Genomic DNA, 17,243 nt, shown 5'->3' on the forward strand with positions numbered 1-17,243 from the left:
AGCCAGACACCAGACAAGCAGCATGAGAGATGGGGCACTTACGCAATCATGATCTGGTAATTTATTCTGCCTGGTGAATAAGCAGCCACCACAGTTAGGACAAGCAAACTCTTCACGTGTGTATGTATGTATGTGTGTGCATGCGTGAAAACAGATTTCAAAGAACTGGCTTAGCTGTGGCTGACAGGTGTAGAGTTCTCAGGGCTGCCCTCGGTCAAGTATGGATGGATGCTCAGAAGCCGGTACTGTGGTCTGGAGACAGGATTCCTCCTCAGGGAAACCACAGTGTAATCACTTTCAGATGAGGCGAAGCCACCCACACTAGCAATCTTTAGTCAGCCGCTACAGATGTGAACATTTGCCAACACCTGGGCTCATATTTGACAGAAAAACCAAGTTGACACCTAAAATTATCCACTGGTATATGCAGAGGGCATTGAAAATGTTTACCCAGGATCTAAGGAGAATATTGAGGTGGTTTAGAGAGGCAGGACTGATTAACAAAATAAAATAAAATCCTCATTCCCTTTCTCAGACCCCTTTTTCCCTTAAACATAACCTGAGTGATTTTTTTTTTTTTTGAAGTGTGAAAACAAAGACACGGATTGCAACCTCTCAAAAATAAAAAATAAAATTCATTTATTGAAGTGGAAATTTAACACAAGATCCATGTGTACAACCCAACTGAGCCCTAAAAGCTCTGACATGACCCACATGTTCACGCTGACCCTCCTGAACCCTACTGAAATGCCTACACATCTGAGTAGGCACGGAACGCACAGTACTGTCTGGCTTTCAAGGCATGGCAGTTCTCCTGTTCCTTGATGCGTGCATCCACTGACAGTTTACCATACAGACATAGCATTTTACTGTTCATTCAAAACAAAACAAAACAGCTTCTTCAATATCACCTTGATTTAAACCAAAGAACAGGACAAACACCAGGAACCTTCCAGGGTCATTTTCCACTTCTTTCTTTCTGGCTTTCTTTCTTTCTTTCTTTTTCTGATAACTGCCTATGAGCAAGGTTTAATGTCTCAAGGTACACAGAGAAAGAAGAAAGCGACCAGGCAAAAGCTGAAGCGACCAGCAGGACTTAAAGTGCCTTCAAGTATTGACCACAGTTTTCAAAGAGGAGCTTTCAAAGAGGAGCTTTCCCCTAATGGTGTCTGATTTGTAATGCTCTCTAGAAAATGAAATTCTAAAGCTGACTTGGCACCGCCCTCCTGATTGCCATGACCTACCACTCTGTCTGGTTCCCATACCAGGTCTGAGAAAGCCTCAGTGTCCCAGTGGGAGTGGTGGCTGGGGCTGGCCAGTAGAGAAAGTAGACCGGTGTCCAGAGCCCTCAAGGTGTACAGGGAATAAAGAACGCTGTAAACATGATCAGAGCGCTGCACTTCCTGGAAGGATCAGGCGAAACAGTAGTACCCAAAGACATAACACTGAAGGGAGGGATGGATCTTAGGATGAAAGAGCCTGAGGGTGGGCTCTGGGCTCCACCTTCAGATCACACTTAACCCAAGACTTCCAAGGGTGAACACCAGACAGTGAGCACCTGCCCACAGGTGTGGCTGGGCGGGGCTAAACTGACCCATACCTCTCCCGCCCCAGACCCAGACAGCAGCACATTACAAATGATGCCACTGGTAAGGGCAGGGTGGGTCTGATCAGGCTGAATCTCATTCTTCCTAGCAAGCACTCACATTCAAGTCTGAGATAACAGGTCTCTTCGGGATGAATAGCGGGTACAGACAAGGACAGAGGAGCATGTCTGCCCCTGGGGCATCTGGATTTAGGCTTACTCTCTACAAGCCTTGCCCATCTGCTCTGGTCAAGCTTCCATTTGCCTGTTTTCTCACCAGGGGTCATCTGGCTCCCAGCTGACAGCCGGAGATGCCAGGAGGATTCTGACTCAGGGCTCCTGTGGGTGCTCAGGCTGTGTGCAGCAGAGGACCAACTTCCTCAGATGTCTGCCTAGAAAGACCCCACTCTTGCTAAGAATCAATTCAGAGTCAAGTCATCAAACTGACAGTGCCTCAGGAGCACAGTAAGAGGCCAAAACAAACAAACAAACAAACAAACAAAAAACCAAATAGAAAACTACACCAAGGAAGCTGCCTCTAGCCAAATGCTAAAGAAGGGGTTCCACGTGGGGTGGGGCCAGGGGCCCTGAAGAGACAGCTGGCCTTGTGCACTGGTTCTCCACCTCCAAAGCCACCCGAATAGGGGTGCCTCTAACAGTTCTGAATACAACCAGGAAGCCATGCCCAGGTGGCCTCTAGGAAAGAACCTCAACCACAGTTGGGTTGTAGCCAGCATCAGAACCTACTTTGGTCATTTTCCAGCCTGAAGACCTCAGAAAGCAAGGCCTCTGTGAGCCCTGGTCACATAAAGCACCTGTGGGTAGGCTGAGGCAACAAAGAGTAAAAAGCGCTGCTCTCCTAGGGGCTAAAGAGCAGCAAGACAGCAATGCCTCCTCCTAGGCCAGCTGCTGCTGTAGCCAGAGGCCAGCCTTCCCATCTCCAGAGGTGGAAGTCACACAGCAGGAAAGGGCTTGGCTGCAAGGTTGGGCCACAGCCCTTCTAGCTTCTGTCAAACACAAAAGCAAGACCCTGATAAATTCTTGCTTCTTTCTCTGAACCAAGGCTCAAGGCAAATCCTATTCTCTAGGTATGAGCCCGGTAACCAGAATGGAGGAGGCACACACCTCTCGGTCACGTGTGAATGTCTCCATGCACACATGTGCACATTCACACACACACACACAACTCAGAGATGGGGAGCTAATGACTGCCCTTTTGAAATCCTTACATCGACAAGAGAGCCAGCGGCAAGCCACAGACTTTCTCAGTTTCCTCTAAAGGACCACCCTGAGGCGACTGACCGAGAAGCCAGGCGACTCTAAGGGAGGCATGATAGGGGACAGATATGGGTCACAGTTAATGTTTAGTGGTTCCTTGGAAGCCCAGGATACGGAGGCAGCGTGGGGGCAAGGCAGGGCTTCTGCTCTCTCCCCAGGAACTGTAAACAACGACCCTGTGTGTAGTGTCTATGAAGAGGAAGTCAACTCGAGCCCCAGCCCTCAGCCTAGCGCACCACAAGAACTTCCGGATGCCCATGTGGATTCAGTCTCATGGATGGAAGTCCATGCCTGCATGGATCTCCCAGAGGTGGTGCCTGTTCGTGGGATCTGCTTAAGATCTCTGAGCCAGCTGGCTGTGGCAGCCCATGCTAGTAATCTCAGTACTTGAGGCAGAGACAGGAAGACCAGAAGTTCAAGGTCATCCTGGACTACATAGGAAGTTCAGAGCCAACTTTGGTGACACGAGACCCTGTCTCAAAACACAAACAAACAAACAAACAAACAAAAATACAAACAAACAAACAAAAACAAACCAACAAAAAGAATGGCCTCTAGGCCATTCAGCCGAGAGTGTGGAGGGCGTATGCCGTGGTCCCCTGGAATAGGTTTCTTTGTGGCAGGAGGATCCAAGTGCAAGTTCTGATGGAGAAGTAACCCTCCATGATGCCAGGCCTGAAGTCAGAGCCCGGAACCTAAGCTTAAATAAACTAAGAAATACCTCCAATCTGGGCGACATCTTATTATCTTTAAGAGCTAAAGGAATCAAGCAATAAAAGACTGTGAACTACACAGAGAAAATGAATAAAGAGGTGGTTGTGGCCCGCAGGTTCAACCAAGCCAGACAGTAGATGGAAACCTTCAGCTTTCTGGGCTGGCTGTAAACTACAAGGAGGCCCAGCAGCCTCTCAGGGCTCAGCTGGGTGGTTACAGAGGTACGGCATCTGGCAGCTTAATAAGAGGCCTGGCTTTGTAAAACGGAAAGAGTCCCCACTTAATTCAATCTAGGCCTGGCCCTGGAAAGGAGAAAAGATCAGGAGCGGGACACTACTTTTTAAATAAAGTGAGCTGTGCGATGGGAATAATTTAGGTAAGGGCAAGTCAGATGAGGGAGGCCAATGCCGAGGGAGGAGGTGTGATGAAGGAAAGCAGTGGCTGCACCCTCACAAGTGGACTGCCTGCTCCCCTCTCCCCCGCAAAAGTCAGCCTCATCTAGCCCAGGTTACCCAAGGGTCCAATGTCAGGTAGAGAAGTGCCTGGGCAGCAGCGCTGCCTTTGTCCAGAGGCTTGAACCATATGTGAGGATGTGGGGACACCACTGGGAGACACATGAGGCTGGGGCTGGGCAGGTGCAAGGAACACACCCAGATCCTTATATGAAGGCACTGGTGAAATTGGCAAAGATGTCACCATGGGTTGGATAGATCAGCTCATTCAGAGACTCATAGGTCCCCACCACGAAGCCCAGGAAGCCCAGGATGCTGATGAGGACATCCTTGATGATGGTCAGCGGTCTCAAGCCCTCCTCGTAGTAGGTGGTCAGCTCCAGCAGGGGAGGGATGATGAGGGCCAGGGCGCTGCTGCTCACGGAGCCCACCAGGGAGATGACCACATCCAGGCGTGGGATGAGGATGGCCAGAACACCTGTAGAGAGAAGGGACATCTGCAGTGAAGAACGCCTGGGACTGAAAAATCCAGAAAATTCAGCCTGGGCCCATGTCGTAGCTGAGAACTTGAAGAAAGTAAAGATGCACGTTTTTCTGTAGGTACACATGATTTTTCTTTATTTATCTTTGGCAGCACCATCACACAATTGCCTTAGTGTGTATCGTAGGCTGCCACTGAACTTGAGCTCCTCTTGCCTCAGCCTCCCACACCCCAGGATGACAGCTGTGTACTATCCCAGCTGGTATTCTAGCCAGTCTCTCCCGAAGGGATGACTAGGTGGAGGTCGGGGAGGAGAAATGAGGGTGGGCCTTTCTGAGAGATGGCTCACTTTCTTAAACTGATGGAACCACAAATACACCAGTCTTCAAGTGCCAAAGAGAAAGGAATGTACCTTCCTCTCCGTCACTTCCTCTTCCAGAAGACACCATGATAAGACCCATGATAATTTCATCAAATACTTTCATGGTTGGGGGGAGGGGACTGGTTCTGCCTGAGGACTGCCCTCTGGGAACAGCTCACCATATTAAACAGCTATGCTGGTCTTGGGATGGTGCACAGTGTAGGCTTTGAACTTGTCCCTGCAAGCAAAAACTGGGCTGAAGAGACAGTTGGTGACATCCTGTGAGCCTTGCAGTGGAAGTGGATGAGAACTGGGGGAGGGAGGGTGTAGGGGAGCACCGTGGACTGCTCTCACCACAGCACCCGCTGCCTTGCTGGATGCCTGCTCTGAACCACAGTCTCCCTCTGCCTGTGTCAGCCTCACGGTAACTGCTCCATGAGTCCCAGGTGTGAACAGAAGCAAGGCAGCTGAGCCCAGGGAGGGCTACAGGAGTATGGCTAGGGACACAGGCTCTGGACTCGGAGTGTCCAGCCTCTCACTTCAGTGCTGGCACCAGCTAGCTCATTCTTAGGCTTCCCAATTGCCAAGAAGGGGTGACCAAAGGGGGTCACTCACATCAAGAGAGAACAGCGCGAACTAGACTATGTGAAAGGGGGACCTCGGCATCCTCACTTCCCTTTGGGTTTCAACACACAGGGCGAATGACCTCACAGTTACAGTGAGGCGAATGGCTAGGGTCTGGGATCTGGGAAGCGTATGGTCCAAAGCCAACATCCCAAAGAGAAGACCTAAGTGGTTGAAAGAGTAAACAAATGTATTGTGCTAACACTAGCTACAGGGCAGGAGGCTCACACTGCTAGGAGGACTAGTGCTGGCAAAACCCACTATTACTTCTGCAGGTTTAGAAATTCGCCTTCAAAATTCACAGTGGCCTTGAACAAACTCATTCTATGGGGGGATGGACAGGAAAAAAAAATACAAAAGCTATATTTGCATTTATGAACATAGGGAAACTTTGGTTAATGAACACCTCTCCCTCCACTGCAGTTCAAGTGTAGTTGGGGAGGAGTGGGAAGAAAGATGAACTCCAAGAGGGGTTTAAAAATGAGGTTACAGGGGCTGGGGATGGCTCAGCAGCTAAGAGCACTTACTGCTGCCACAGAGGAGCCAACTTCAGTTGCCAGGTCTTCTATCAGAGAGTTTACAACTGCCTATAACTCCAGATCTAAGAAACCTAATACCTTCTTCTGGCGTCTGTGGGCACTGAAGAGAATCACATATGAACACACACAGATAACACACGAAAATAAAATCTCTTATAAAACGAGGCTCGGGACTAGAGAGACAGCTCAGTGGTTAATAGCATTGGCTAGTATTCCAGAGGACCCACGTTTGATTTCTAGCACCTACATGGCATTTATAACTCCAGTTCCAGATCTGATGCTCAGGCACCAGGCATCTGGTGATAAAACAGCCATACACACAAAATAAAATAAGAGGCTGGACCTTTTTTTTTTTTTTTTGGATATATATCTTCCTATTTTTCTTGAATATTTAAGTTGAGGAAGAGGATGAAAAGGAAACCTTAGAGACAGCAATAAAAGCAAGCGGCCAGTAAAATGTACCGGTCTAATTGAAAACAGTCACATAAAGATGGAAAGTGATTCACCAATCAGCTTTGCCACAAGAATTGAATAAACAGAGAATCAGGAACAAAGTGAACCCACACAGGTACACTGGGGTTGGTGCTACCCTGACAGGCCTCTTCTGCCTCCCACAATTACTTCAAAGTCTCTGAGAAAGCCTGGAAAGGCTATGGAGCTGGCAGAGATGAAGGGGCTGCCTCCTTTGATAGGACAATGAACAGAACAGATCACAGGAGGTGGGAGAGCCAAACATTCTCTCAGAGATCAGACACAGCCCATCCCTGTGAGTGTCCTTCAAGTACAAAGAAGGAAAGTGAGGTCCAGACTGAGGCAGGAAAAGCAAAGCAGAAAAATCAAGAGGATCTAAGGACAGGCCCAGGTCCAGAGCCAGGGACTGAGGCCTCCTGCAGGTCCTATGCTTTGGGACATTCTACAGGGACGGACCTACTTTTTCCTGGAAGAGCCACACTGGAAAAGGCAAGTTAGATGAATGTTCAACATTCTGTCTTGCAAAGCCCTTTGGAGTCAAGAACCGGGCCCTCAGAGCTGACGAGAGAAGCCACCATGCACACAGAAGCTGTCCCCTCATCACCCAAACTAATCCATCCTCAGGACACACAGTTGAGCGCACATCGGTTGTTGCCACAGAGGGGGGCGTCGAAATGCAGCAGGGTTGCGCTAGACCCTCCCCGGCTTAGCAGTCTTGTGGGCTGTTTCTCCCAGGAGAGAGGCTGGAATCTGTTAAAGAGCAGGAAAAGCCAGAGTTCTGGGTGCAATGCGCTCTCTGCAGGACTGGGGAATTCACGGTGTCCAGACTCGGTTTCCAAGGAATCCTTACATCTGCCCAAGGTTAAGCGAAAGGATCGAGGTCATCTCATTAGTTCTAGAGAGTTCTTTCTGTATAGACACTGAGAAGGCTGGCCTTCTACATGCTGTTTCTTGCAGGAAAACAATGATGAGCCAAATATAGTGGGATTATAATCCCAGCACCCAGGAGGCAGAGGAGTAAAATCAGAGGTTACAGGTCATTTAACACCACCAAGATGCCCTCTGACCTCTACACCTCTACATGTACCCCACAATCATGAATACATATAACAGTAAATAAGAAAAACACTCAACTCCAGTTCAGTTTACAAATACACATATATGTTTATATATATATATATGGATGTGCCTAAGGGGAGAGAAAACAATTATATAGACCCATCTTTATTCCAAAGATGGAAGCTAGGATTAAGTGATTTAAAGACATTACCAGAGATGTCTTAATGTAATAAGCTATGAGATGTTTGCTCCCAAACAGTAAAACTGACATAAAAGTCTAATTTGGAAAACTGCAAATCTCCTAGAAATCCAACCAGAAATGAGAGACCAGTTGGCTAGGGAATCCCTGGTTGAACTCACAGAAGTAATGAGGAAAAGTTAATTTTTAAAAATTGGCCTTACTTTCAACAAACAGAAAGTAAGGTGCTGGTGGTACTCTGATTTTAATGTTTAACTCAGGGCAGGAAAAAGGGGGATAAAAAAAACAAAAAAAACAAAACAAAACAAAACAAAAAGAACAGTGAAAAGCTAGGTTAATCAATAATGTTTAAAGATGAACATCAAAAAAAATATCTGGGACCATCTTCCCAGCTCAAGATGTACAGCTCTTTAAAACAGCAAACACATACTTCCTGTGAAACTAATCCGTCCTCATTACAGATAAGGTAAAGTGGCCAGCTACTGATCGATCCGCACAAATGAGGACTTGTATCCCAGGCTAGCCTTGAACCCTGCTTCTACATCCTCGTGTGGGGATTTACTGTGTGAACCACCATACCCAGGTTACGTGGTGCTAGGGATGAATGCTAGGCAAGCACCCACATCCTGCCGTGACTTCTGGATATTTACTTGTTTTAGATGACATAGTAACAGTACCTTCTATGAAAGTTTCCAGTCCTCACTATGAATGTGCTTGAAGTGACCATCTATCTAACCATCAGTTCATCCACCTACCTATCTATCCATCCATCTTTTTATCCAGCTATCTATCCACCCATCCATTATCTATCCACCCACCCATCCATTCATCTATCTATTCATCTACTTACCCAGCTAGCCACCTATCCATCATCTATCTACCACCATCCATCCACCTGTCTATCTATTGAAACAGGGTCTCATACATCCCAGCTTGACCTCCCACCTCCCCAGTGCAGGGACTGCAGGTGTGTACCACCACATCCGGTTAATGTGGTGCTGAGGATGGAACCCGGGGGGGAGGGGGCTTTATGTATGCTCAAGTAGCACACTACCTCCTGAGCTGCATCCCCGGCCCTCTGCACTGGCTTTTAGATAGTTATCCACTTCAGATGGGATAGTGCCTTTGCTCTCTACTGTACTTTAGACCTCATCTATAAACTACTGTCCTCACTTCTGAGTTCCTTCGGAAGGCTGAGAACCACTCCTTCACGCCCTGGTTTATGCCTCAACTCCAGCAGTGTGTCTGTGCAACTTCACTGGGGGCAACTTCAGATGTCCTCTAGCCTTTAAGTAAAAGCAAAACTCATCTCTTCTACTCACACGTCAGAGAGACCATTGCAGTGCGCACGAGGAGGTCCACCGTCAGCTTGTAGTGCTCGGGCACTCGGAACACAATGGGCGGGATGATGATTTCGGCCGCCACGTAGAACTGGATAGCGTAGGTGAAGAAGATGCCTATGGAGTACAGCAGCTTCACTGACTGGTACAACCTGCAGAGAGGGGGTGCTCTCAGAGGCCTGACGGTGCAGGCAGGCAGCCCTGGACAGAGCCCAAGGCCGCCCCTGCACCTTGGAGTCAAGCGGAAAGGTCACCAACCCACACGGCCCTCGGACTCAGAAGTTTTATGCCTGGCACTCTCTCTCTCTCACACACACACACAGATACTAAATGCAAATTAATTTTTTAAAAAGTCCTCTCTGGCTTTTATGTAAGGGAGGGCTACGAAAGGGAAATGTTAATTCTTAGAAAACTGAATAAGCTAAGCAAGTCACAGTGCCTCCATGTAGCTCTTCAAAATGAGGAGGTAAGCCAACAGGAGGCAGGAGGGTCAATAGTTCAAGGTTAGCCTCTGCTACACACTGAATTTCAGACCAGCCTGGGGTACATGAGAACTTTTCTCAGAAAACAAAACAGAAAAGAAAAAAATAAATAAATAAGTAAAAAAGAAAAAATAAATAAAGAAGACACCCCCCCACACACACACACACCCATGAATATGGAGACTGACCCCAGGATGTGGTAAAAAAATGTCCTCTCTACACCTTCAGCCTGAGGTATCTGAGGGAAGACAGCTGCTCACTGGGGTCAGACTTTATATCCTGGTTGTGTCAGGCACCCCTTGGGGAACAGGAATGCAGCACCCCCGCCCCCTAGCATTGGAAGGTACATTCAGTAATTTAAAAGCAGTGCCAGAGGGAAGATTGAAATCCCTCTGAATGAGAGCCCGCTTGGTTGGAGGTGCACCCAGCTTGATCTCCAGCAGCCTGCCCACTGGGGAATCAATCGGTGCTGTACGCTGACCCTACTGAGCCACCATTTTTCTCCATTGGTCCTCACCCAAAGTCTCACCACTCGGAGGGCTATCAAATGGGCTGGATGGAAAGGCTGCTCTGGGTCCCTGGGGGTTAACCAGTGTCTCGGTGTGGGGCAAACTCTCCACAACGAAGTTCATCTTCCAAACAGAGACGCCTCAGGACATGCTCTGGGACATCCGGGCTCTTCTGTAGGACTCAGTGTTTCCCTGCAGCACGTCCATCTGGGAGAGACTCCCGACGGCCGGCACTCTACGGTGGGATGCTCCCACCTGCATAGCGCGCCTGTAACTGACCGCAGACAGACCTGCCCTCCTCACACAAGGGTCTGGAACGGCTTCAGGTCCACAGAGTGAGGCTACTCCGTCCTGGGCTCAGTATTTCCCAGAAGTGTCTTAACAGATGGATGATTCACACACGAATTCAGGACAAGCTGTCCGTAGGAATCACATGCTCAGGGTAGCCAATCGACAGGGAAAAGTGACATTCTGACCTATCGCCTTCTGGGAGTTTCCAGTGCGCGCCCTCCCCACCCCACCCCCACCCCCCGCGTACCAGCAGTTAGGCATGTTGAGTGTGATGCTACCCTTGATATTAGCTCCAAACTGCAGGTACCCCAGGGTCCCCAGGCTGATGTAGAGCATGGTGACTATGACCATCCCCAAATACATGATAAACGGGAACTTCTCTGAGTCCTTCATTTTGTTCTCAAGGGGTAGAACCTACAAAATAGTAATAAGGGGAAGAAAAGCACGTGAGAAAGAAAGGTGAACATAGCCCACAAATAGCATTATCAAGGGTCTGGGGGGTCGGGGATGGGTCAGCCAGTAAGGTTCCTGCTGTGCACACACGAGAACATGAGTTCAGATGCCCAGAGCCACAGAAAAGCCGGGTATGGTAGCATGCATCGGTAACCCCAGCACCTAGCCGAGGTGGGCTGGGGTGGGAGGGCAAGCTGATAAATGGAGCTCACTGACCAGACAACAGTCTAGCTGAAGCGGTAAATTCTAGATTCAGCGAGAGGTGTCATCTCCAAAAAAACGGAGGAGTGCCTGGGGAAGACACGTGATGCTGCCTCTGAACACACAAGCGCACACACATGCGTGCCTGGGGGCTACAGGCACATGGACACACACACAGCGCACCGTAAAAGAAAATAGAACCTTTACTGCCAGACCCACGAGCATGCTTTCCTCTCGTGCACAGTGGAGTCAGTTTTTCTATCAGCAGCTACACTCTCAGGTGTAACAAGGGGTTTTTGGAACCCACTGTCTAATGAGGAGTGAGCAGAGGTAAGATGGAGATTCCCTCCGTCCTCTGTGAGACACCAGGGGCTCGGGGTGTGCTCAGCCCTCACAGAAGTATGGTACCCCAGCGGGACTCTGACACCTGCCTTGAGATCACAGTCTCTAGCTAATTTTTCTAAGTGTGAGGTTCCCTTCTTTAACTTTTTGTGTCTGGGAGGAGAGGGTCGCCTTATCCTCCTGCCCCTACCTCCTGATCGCTGTGACAATCAGCAGGTGCCACCACATGCAGCTCAAGAGAGAATTTCCGACAGGGTTTCCTGAGCACCAAAGCAGACATTGGGGACGCTGGGGGTGCTGGGGAGCAATCAGGCCCAAGCCATAGTACCCCCCCCCCCTTACCACTCCGATGCCTTCAAAAGCAAAAACCGCTGTGCCAAAAAAGAGAGGAAAGGTCTTCCATGGTGCCACCAAGGGGAGGTTGCTGGGGTCTGGGATATTCTGGAAAAGATGAACAAAGCCAAGGGCTAGTCAGAGATTCGGGCTTTGAAACACAAGTCAGAGCGCACCTTCTCCAAAAATCTAAGATTTCAGAAGAGGAAGAAGCTGACAGCTACGCCGGGCACAGCCAGCGCCAGCTGTCCTATCTTTTCAGATTGGAAAGCCTCTACTAGCTTTGGCTAAAGTTCTGCCCAACACGCTCAACTGCTCACACACTGATGCCCGCATAAAGTCTCATACCCATTCATGGATCCCATCCCGACATTTGACATACTATGAGAAACTCAAGAAACTGAGCAAAGATACTTAGCAAAGAAGTTGTTAAGTATTGAAAACCATCTTAAATACTCCAAAAGAAGTGATCCATTAACCACCTGCCAAATATATCACAGAATATTCTACACTGCAACGCACTCGCGCACACACACAAAAACCCAGAAATTAAAGCCAGACATGGGAGTGCACAGCTATAAACTCTGAACTTTAGGAAGCTGAGGCAAGAGGATCAGGGATTTGAAGTCAGCTTGGACTCTATGTGAGATAGGGAAGAACATGAAAACTGATTATGAAACAGTACGGAGAAAATATTTATTACGTTATAGCCAGATGTTGTGATTTACATCTGTAATGTGAGTCCTCAAGAGACTGAGGCAGGAGGATCAGGAGGAGTTCAAGGTCAACTTAGGCTATATTGTCAGTTTGAGGCTAGCCTGGGCTGGCCTGTCAAACAAACAAACAAAAACTCAACCACCACCACAAAGCTATATAATAATTGTGACACAATTATGCGAACACTCAAACACTTGCAAATTACCCCCACAGCTCAACTCTGCAACAATACTAACGAAATAAAAGCTCGAGAAGAATGTCATCAGGTATATAGACTGAAAGACCCAGGCGGAGTAATTTCTTTGTTCCCATCTAATGTAAATATGCTGCATATAACTAGTTTCTCGTGTTCCACAGGATGCAGTAGGGCCCAGGCCTGTACCTGGACAATGAATTGGTATATCATGACCAGGCTGATCAGCATGGTGATGTTGGCCAGCAGGGAGAAGATGGACAAGATACGCAGCTTCCTGACGAAAGTCAGAAGCACAAAGAAGGGCAAGAAGATGAGCATGTAGAGGCGAGAGTCCATGGTGGGCGTCAGGATCACTGCCTCATTGTCTTCGCAGTTAGTGGTAGTCCCGTTGGCTGCCTCTATCACCTAGAATGAGAAGAAAGGAGGAGAAGCCCTAAGTGACAGAGCCACTGTGTATCTTGCTGGAGAGGGATACCTGAGAAAGAATTAGGCCTGTGAACTCTGCGTTTTATGTAGGCACCTATTGCTGAGAAACTTGCTTGGAGTCTTCATTACTGCAAACTGTCTGAGCTGGGTTGGATCATGTTTCATAAGACAGAAGGATGTGGCAGACAGATGGGGGGGATTTACTGACAAGGTCTTCCCACTCTTATCTTAAGCATTCCTTCTGATGTCCAGGAGGCAAGGAGGAAAGCCTGCAGGCCCTGATCTAGCTGTAACCAGCATGCCTAGAATGAAAGGGGGACACTCTGAAGAAACACCTGAGCCCCACCTTCCAGCTATGGTACCCTAGACAACTGGAATTCCCCCAGGACTCTCATGCTGAGAGAAGGAAAGGCCCTGGTGCCAGCCAGATGTGGAACTAGTCTCCTGGAAAGGGGAAGGGATTATACATAGTGCCAACAGGCCAACCTGTCAAACCACCTTACAGGAGACTGGACCAGAGACAATGATGGGCCAGTGATGAGCAGGACCACATCCTGACCAGGGCTACTTTTTTTTCTTTTTAAAGTCAAGCATTCATATGTGCGTGGGTTTATTTATGGGTCTTCTATTCAGGATCCATTGATCCTCCTTTCTGTTTCTTTTTTTTTTAATTTATTTTATTTTTAATTACACTTTATTTACTTTGTATCCCCCCTCTAGTTCCCTCCCTCCTCCCCTCCCAACCCCTCCCTTCCTCCTCTTTCTCTACCCATGCCCTTCCCCAAGTCCACTGGTAGGGGAGGGTTTCTTTTTCTTCCTTCTGATCCTAGTCTGTTAGGTCTCATCAGGAGTGGCTGCATTGTCTTCCTCTGTGGCCTGGTAAGGCTGCTCCCCCTTCAGGAGGAGGTGATCAAAGAGCAGGCCAATCAGTTCATGTCAGAAGCAGTCCCTGTTCCCATTACTATAGAACCCACTGAACTGCCATGGGATACATCTGTGCAGGGGTTCTAGGTTATCTCCATTCATGTTACTTCTGACCAGGGCTACTTAATTATACCTAACTCATTCCTTCTATCTAAACCTTAATCTCCTATCAAGACCCTGAAGATGTGCTTGGATGGGGGAGGGGGAGTGGTTCATGGATCCTTCCTCCCAGTGAAGTTATACTGAATAAGTCTTTTTTCTGCTCTTCCTTATTAATTCTTCTCTTTTAATTGACTTATCAAAAACTGATGACTGAACCTGCATCATTAAGGAGCTAGGGCACAGGCTCTGGCCCTAACTCCACAGCCTTCAGGGCCAAGGGTTTCAGACACTTCATGTCTGAGACCTATAACCCTGGCTTCTGTCGAGGGCTGAGGCAGCCTGACACTTAAGCCTGCCCATCAGCTGCAGAGAAATGACAACCGACTAAGGCCTCCACAGAGCTCTGCTTCTCTACAGTTAAGGGCCCCATTACCAAAGGCTATCACATGAGTAATACTAGAAGAGGCCATTTGTTGTAGCTTCCTCCTGCCTGCTGGCGGTAAGGACTTCTCCTTGTGTAGGGGTGACTTCAACCAGGTAGAGTAAAAGGACCTCGGGCCAGCGGATGGCAACACAAGCAAGGCAAGGTGAGGTCTCTTTACACCACGGGTGTTCGGAGGAGAATCAAACACTAAAGGCTCCATCCAAACCATTTTGGCTTGGAAGGAACCTTGAACAAAGTCTCCATTTGATTCCCACCCTTCCCTCTTTTTTAGTAGAACTCTACCTGTTTAAAGTTGTCAGCCAGAAACACGAAGTAGACGCAGCAGAATCCCAACTGAGTAATGATGAGGAAAAAGTCCACGAGATGCCTGCAGAGGGGATGAGAGGAGCACCAAGACCATTGCATTGGAAACCGACTTCCCAGGAGATGGACATCTGTCCTCACCATCCCAGTGGGTGACAAGACCAAGCTGTGGCCAGAGGGCCAAGTGTGCCAGGGCCACCGGTACAGAGTTTGGGGAGATTGTGGAGAACCAAGTCCCCTCACTGCTTCTTGTCTTTCTGCGTGAGCTCAGAGCAGCACCAGAGCACAGCCTGGCCCTGGTTTTCTACTGTCCAGCCACTAACTCAACTCCTCCTTGCAAAAGCTACAGAGTGCCCTCAGCATGAAAGACCAGGAAGCAGGCCTTCTCAGTTTCCTACAACTGGGGCCCAAGCACTGGTCTAATTGAAGATAATGAGCAGGAAGAAGTGTGCCAAACCAGACTGCTGGCTGAAGCACTGTGATTAACAGCTAGGGGTGATCTGAGGCCCCAGGGAGAGGAATGGGGTTATAGACCTGTCTCAAGTGGAACACGGTACAGCAGTTAGAAAGGATGGTTTAGATCTTGAACAATTTCTGGAGGAAAATATCCAAGGTACAAAGGAGAAAAAAAAAAGCAAGTTTATTTCTGTGTTTTACTTTTGTTTTTCGAGACAAGGTTTCTCTGTGTAGCCCTGGCTGTCCTGGAACTCACTCTGTAGACCAGGCTGGCCTCTAACTCACAGACCCACCTGCCCCTGCCTCCCAAGTGCTGGGATTAAAGGCGTGTGCCATCACTACCTGGCAAAAAAAAAAAAAAAAAAAAAGCAAGTTTCCAAACAGCACACACAGGAAGAGTCACTTGCCAATAAAGAAAAAGATACATGTAAGAGCATTGGAATGCTCAAATGTATACAGAAACTTCCAGAACCAACCAGAAAGGTATCCAGGCCAGTGGACTATGGCCAGAATTTAATTCTATCTTTCAAACTGTGTCCTCCCACCACATGTAAGCAATGCTCTTCCTGTGAAAATAAGGAAGGTTGTGTGAAAGGGCAGAGGAAACAGAGGGAGGAAGAAATGGAGACAGGAAAAATTAACTGAACAGCCAAACTATAGTGGGCACTCGACAACCTGGCTGCTCCTCAATAGATGACTTTGCCGAAGAAAGAAACACAAAGGGAGGGAAGGAAGGGAGGGAGGAAAGAAGGAAGAAGAAAAAGGTATACACCACATTGTAGAATGGAGCTCTGAACAACCCTCTTCCCTAAGACAACAAAACTAAGGATTCAGGCCTTGACAGTATGAAAAATCTACATCTAGACAGGAACAAAGTCAGGAGAAGTTCTCAAAGCTCCCCACCTGCTCTGAACATTACCCCTGCCTATCCTATCATCCCACACAGCCAGACTCCACCCTCCGGCCTCTCATCCCCACATTTCACTGTGGACCTCTTGTCTTTTTTCTGGCTTCTCTTCCCACTTGTCTTTTACCCTACAAGAGTGTGTGTGTGTAACGGGACACAACGACAGACAAAGTAATTTACATCAAGGAAACCCCTTCTCCAAGCTAGAATCATTTTTGCGCCAGTTATGAGAGACGGCATAAAACACATTTGGCCAACAGATCAAAGTGCTCACAGTCACAGGCTATCATGGCTGGAATAGCATCCGAGGGCCTCAGGTCAGTCCCCAAGTACTAAAGATGAAGAAACTGAGGCCCAAAGAAAGGTTGGGCTCATGGCTTACCACTTGTCAAGCTAACCCCAACACACCCTCCACTCCTGGCGTCTACTCCTGGCACTGTCCCTGCATCACGCCTGCCTGTCTCTGAGGAGATAATGCCAAGAGGAACAAGGAAGTCAGTTACCTTCCCCAGTGGGAGTGGTTCCGGATCCAGGCGCTGGGGCTGCATTCTAGTCCGTACTTCACTGTGTCACCATAGTCCAAAAAGGGTTTGTTCAGTCTGGGGTGAGCGTGGGGGGCGGATACAGGAAAAGCAGAATGCATTGGTTAGACAATCACAGTTAAAGAACAAATAGAGATACCGAGACATGGGCCAGTTCTTTACTTTTCACCCTAGGGGACCTCTGAACCCCACAAGGACCACAAGTGGGTGCATACATGGATGTGTGCATACATGAAGGCCAGATGTGGATGTCGGGTGTTTTCTCCAGTCCCTCTCTACCATTTTACTTTTGGAGACAGGGCCTCTTACTGAACCTGGGGCTTGCCCACTATGCTAGAATGGATGTCCAGGAAGCTGCAGCAACTTCCTGTCTCTGTCTCTCCAGCGAAGGGACTGCAGGTGCCCACCTCTGCACCTGCTTCTCCTTTTTTTTTTTTTTTTTTTTTTTTTTTAACATGGTTACTAGGAATCTAAATTCAGATGCTCACTGGGAGATGAAGCCAGAGGAGCT

General features: G+C 48.3%; 1 protein-coding gene across 2 annotated transcripts in view; it reads right to left on the bottom strand.

The window, feature by feature from the left end:
- Positions 1–615: 615 nt before the first annotated feature.
- Positions 616–17,243, bottom strand: part of Slc36a1 (solute carrier family 36 member 1) — a 34,608-nt gene continuing 17,980 nt past the window's right edge. The window contains exons 5-11 of one of the 2 annotated variants that reach the window (XM_021634580.2): positions 16,694–16,789; positions 14,807–14,891; positions 12,814–13,032; positions 11,724–11,822; positions 10,633–10,799; positions 9,086–9,255; positions 616–4,507 (exon numbers count right to left, since the gene is read on the bottom strand). In XM_021634580.2, coding sequence (XP_021490255.1) covers positions 4,236–4,507; positions 9,086–9,255; positions 10,633–10,799; positions 11,724–11,822; positions 12,814–13,032; positions 14,807–14,891; positions 16,694–16,789 — 1,108 coding nt within the window. In that variant the 3' untranslated portion in view covers positions 616–4,235. Of the gene's footprint in view, positions 4,508–4,618; positions 7,358–9,085; positions 9,256–10,632; positions 10,800–11,723; positions 11,823–12,813; positions 13,033–14,806; positions 14,892–16,693; positions 16,790–17,243 lie in introns of those variants that run through there. The other variant, XM_021634581.2, reaches the window with a different exon arrangement.

This window comes from Meriones unguiculatus, chromosome 11 (assembly GCF_030254825.1).
Source record: "Meriones unguiculatus strain TT.TT164.6M chromosome 11, Bangor_MerUng_6.1, whole genome shotgun sequence".
Taxonomy (NCBI): Eukaryota; Metazoa; Chordata; class Mammalia; order Rodentia; family Muridae; genus Meriones; species Meriones unguiculatus.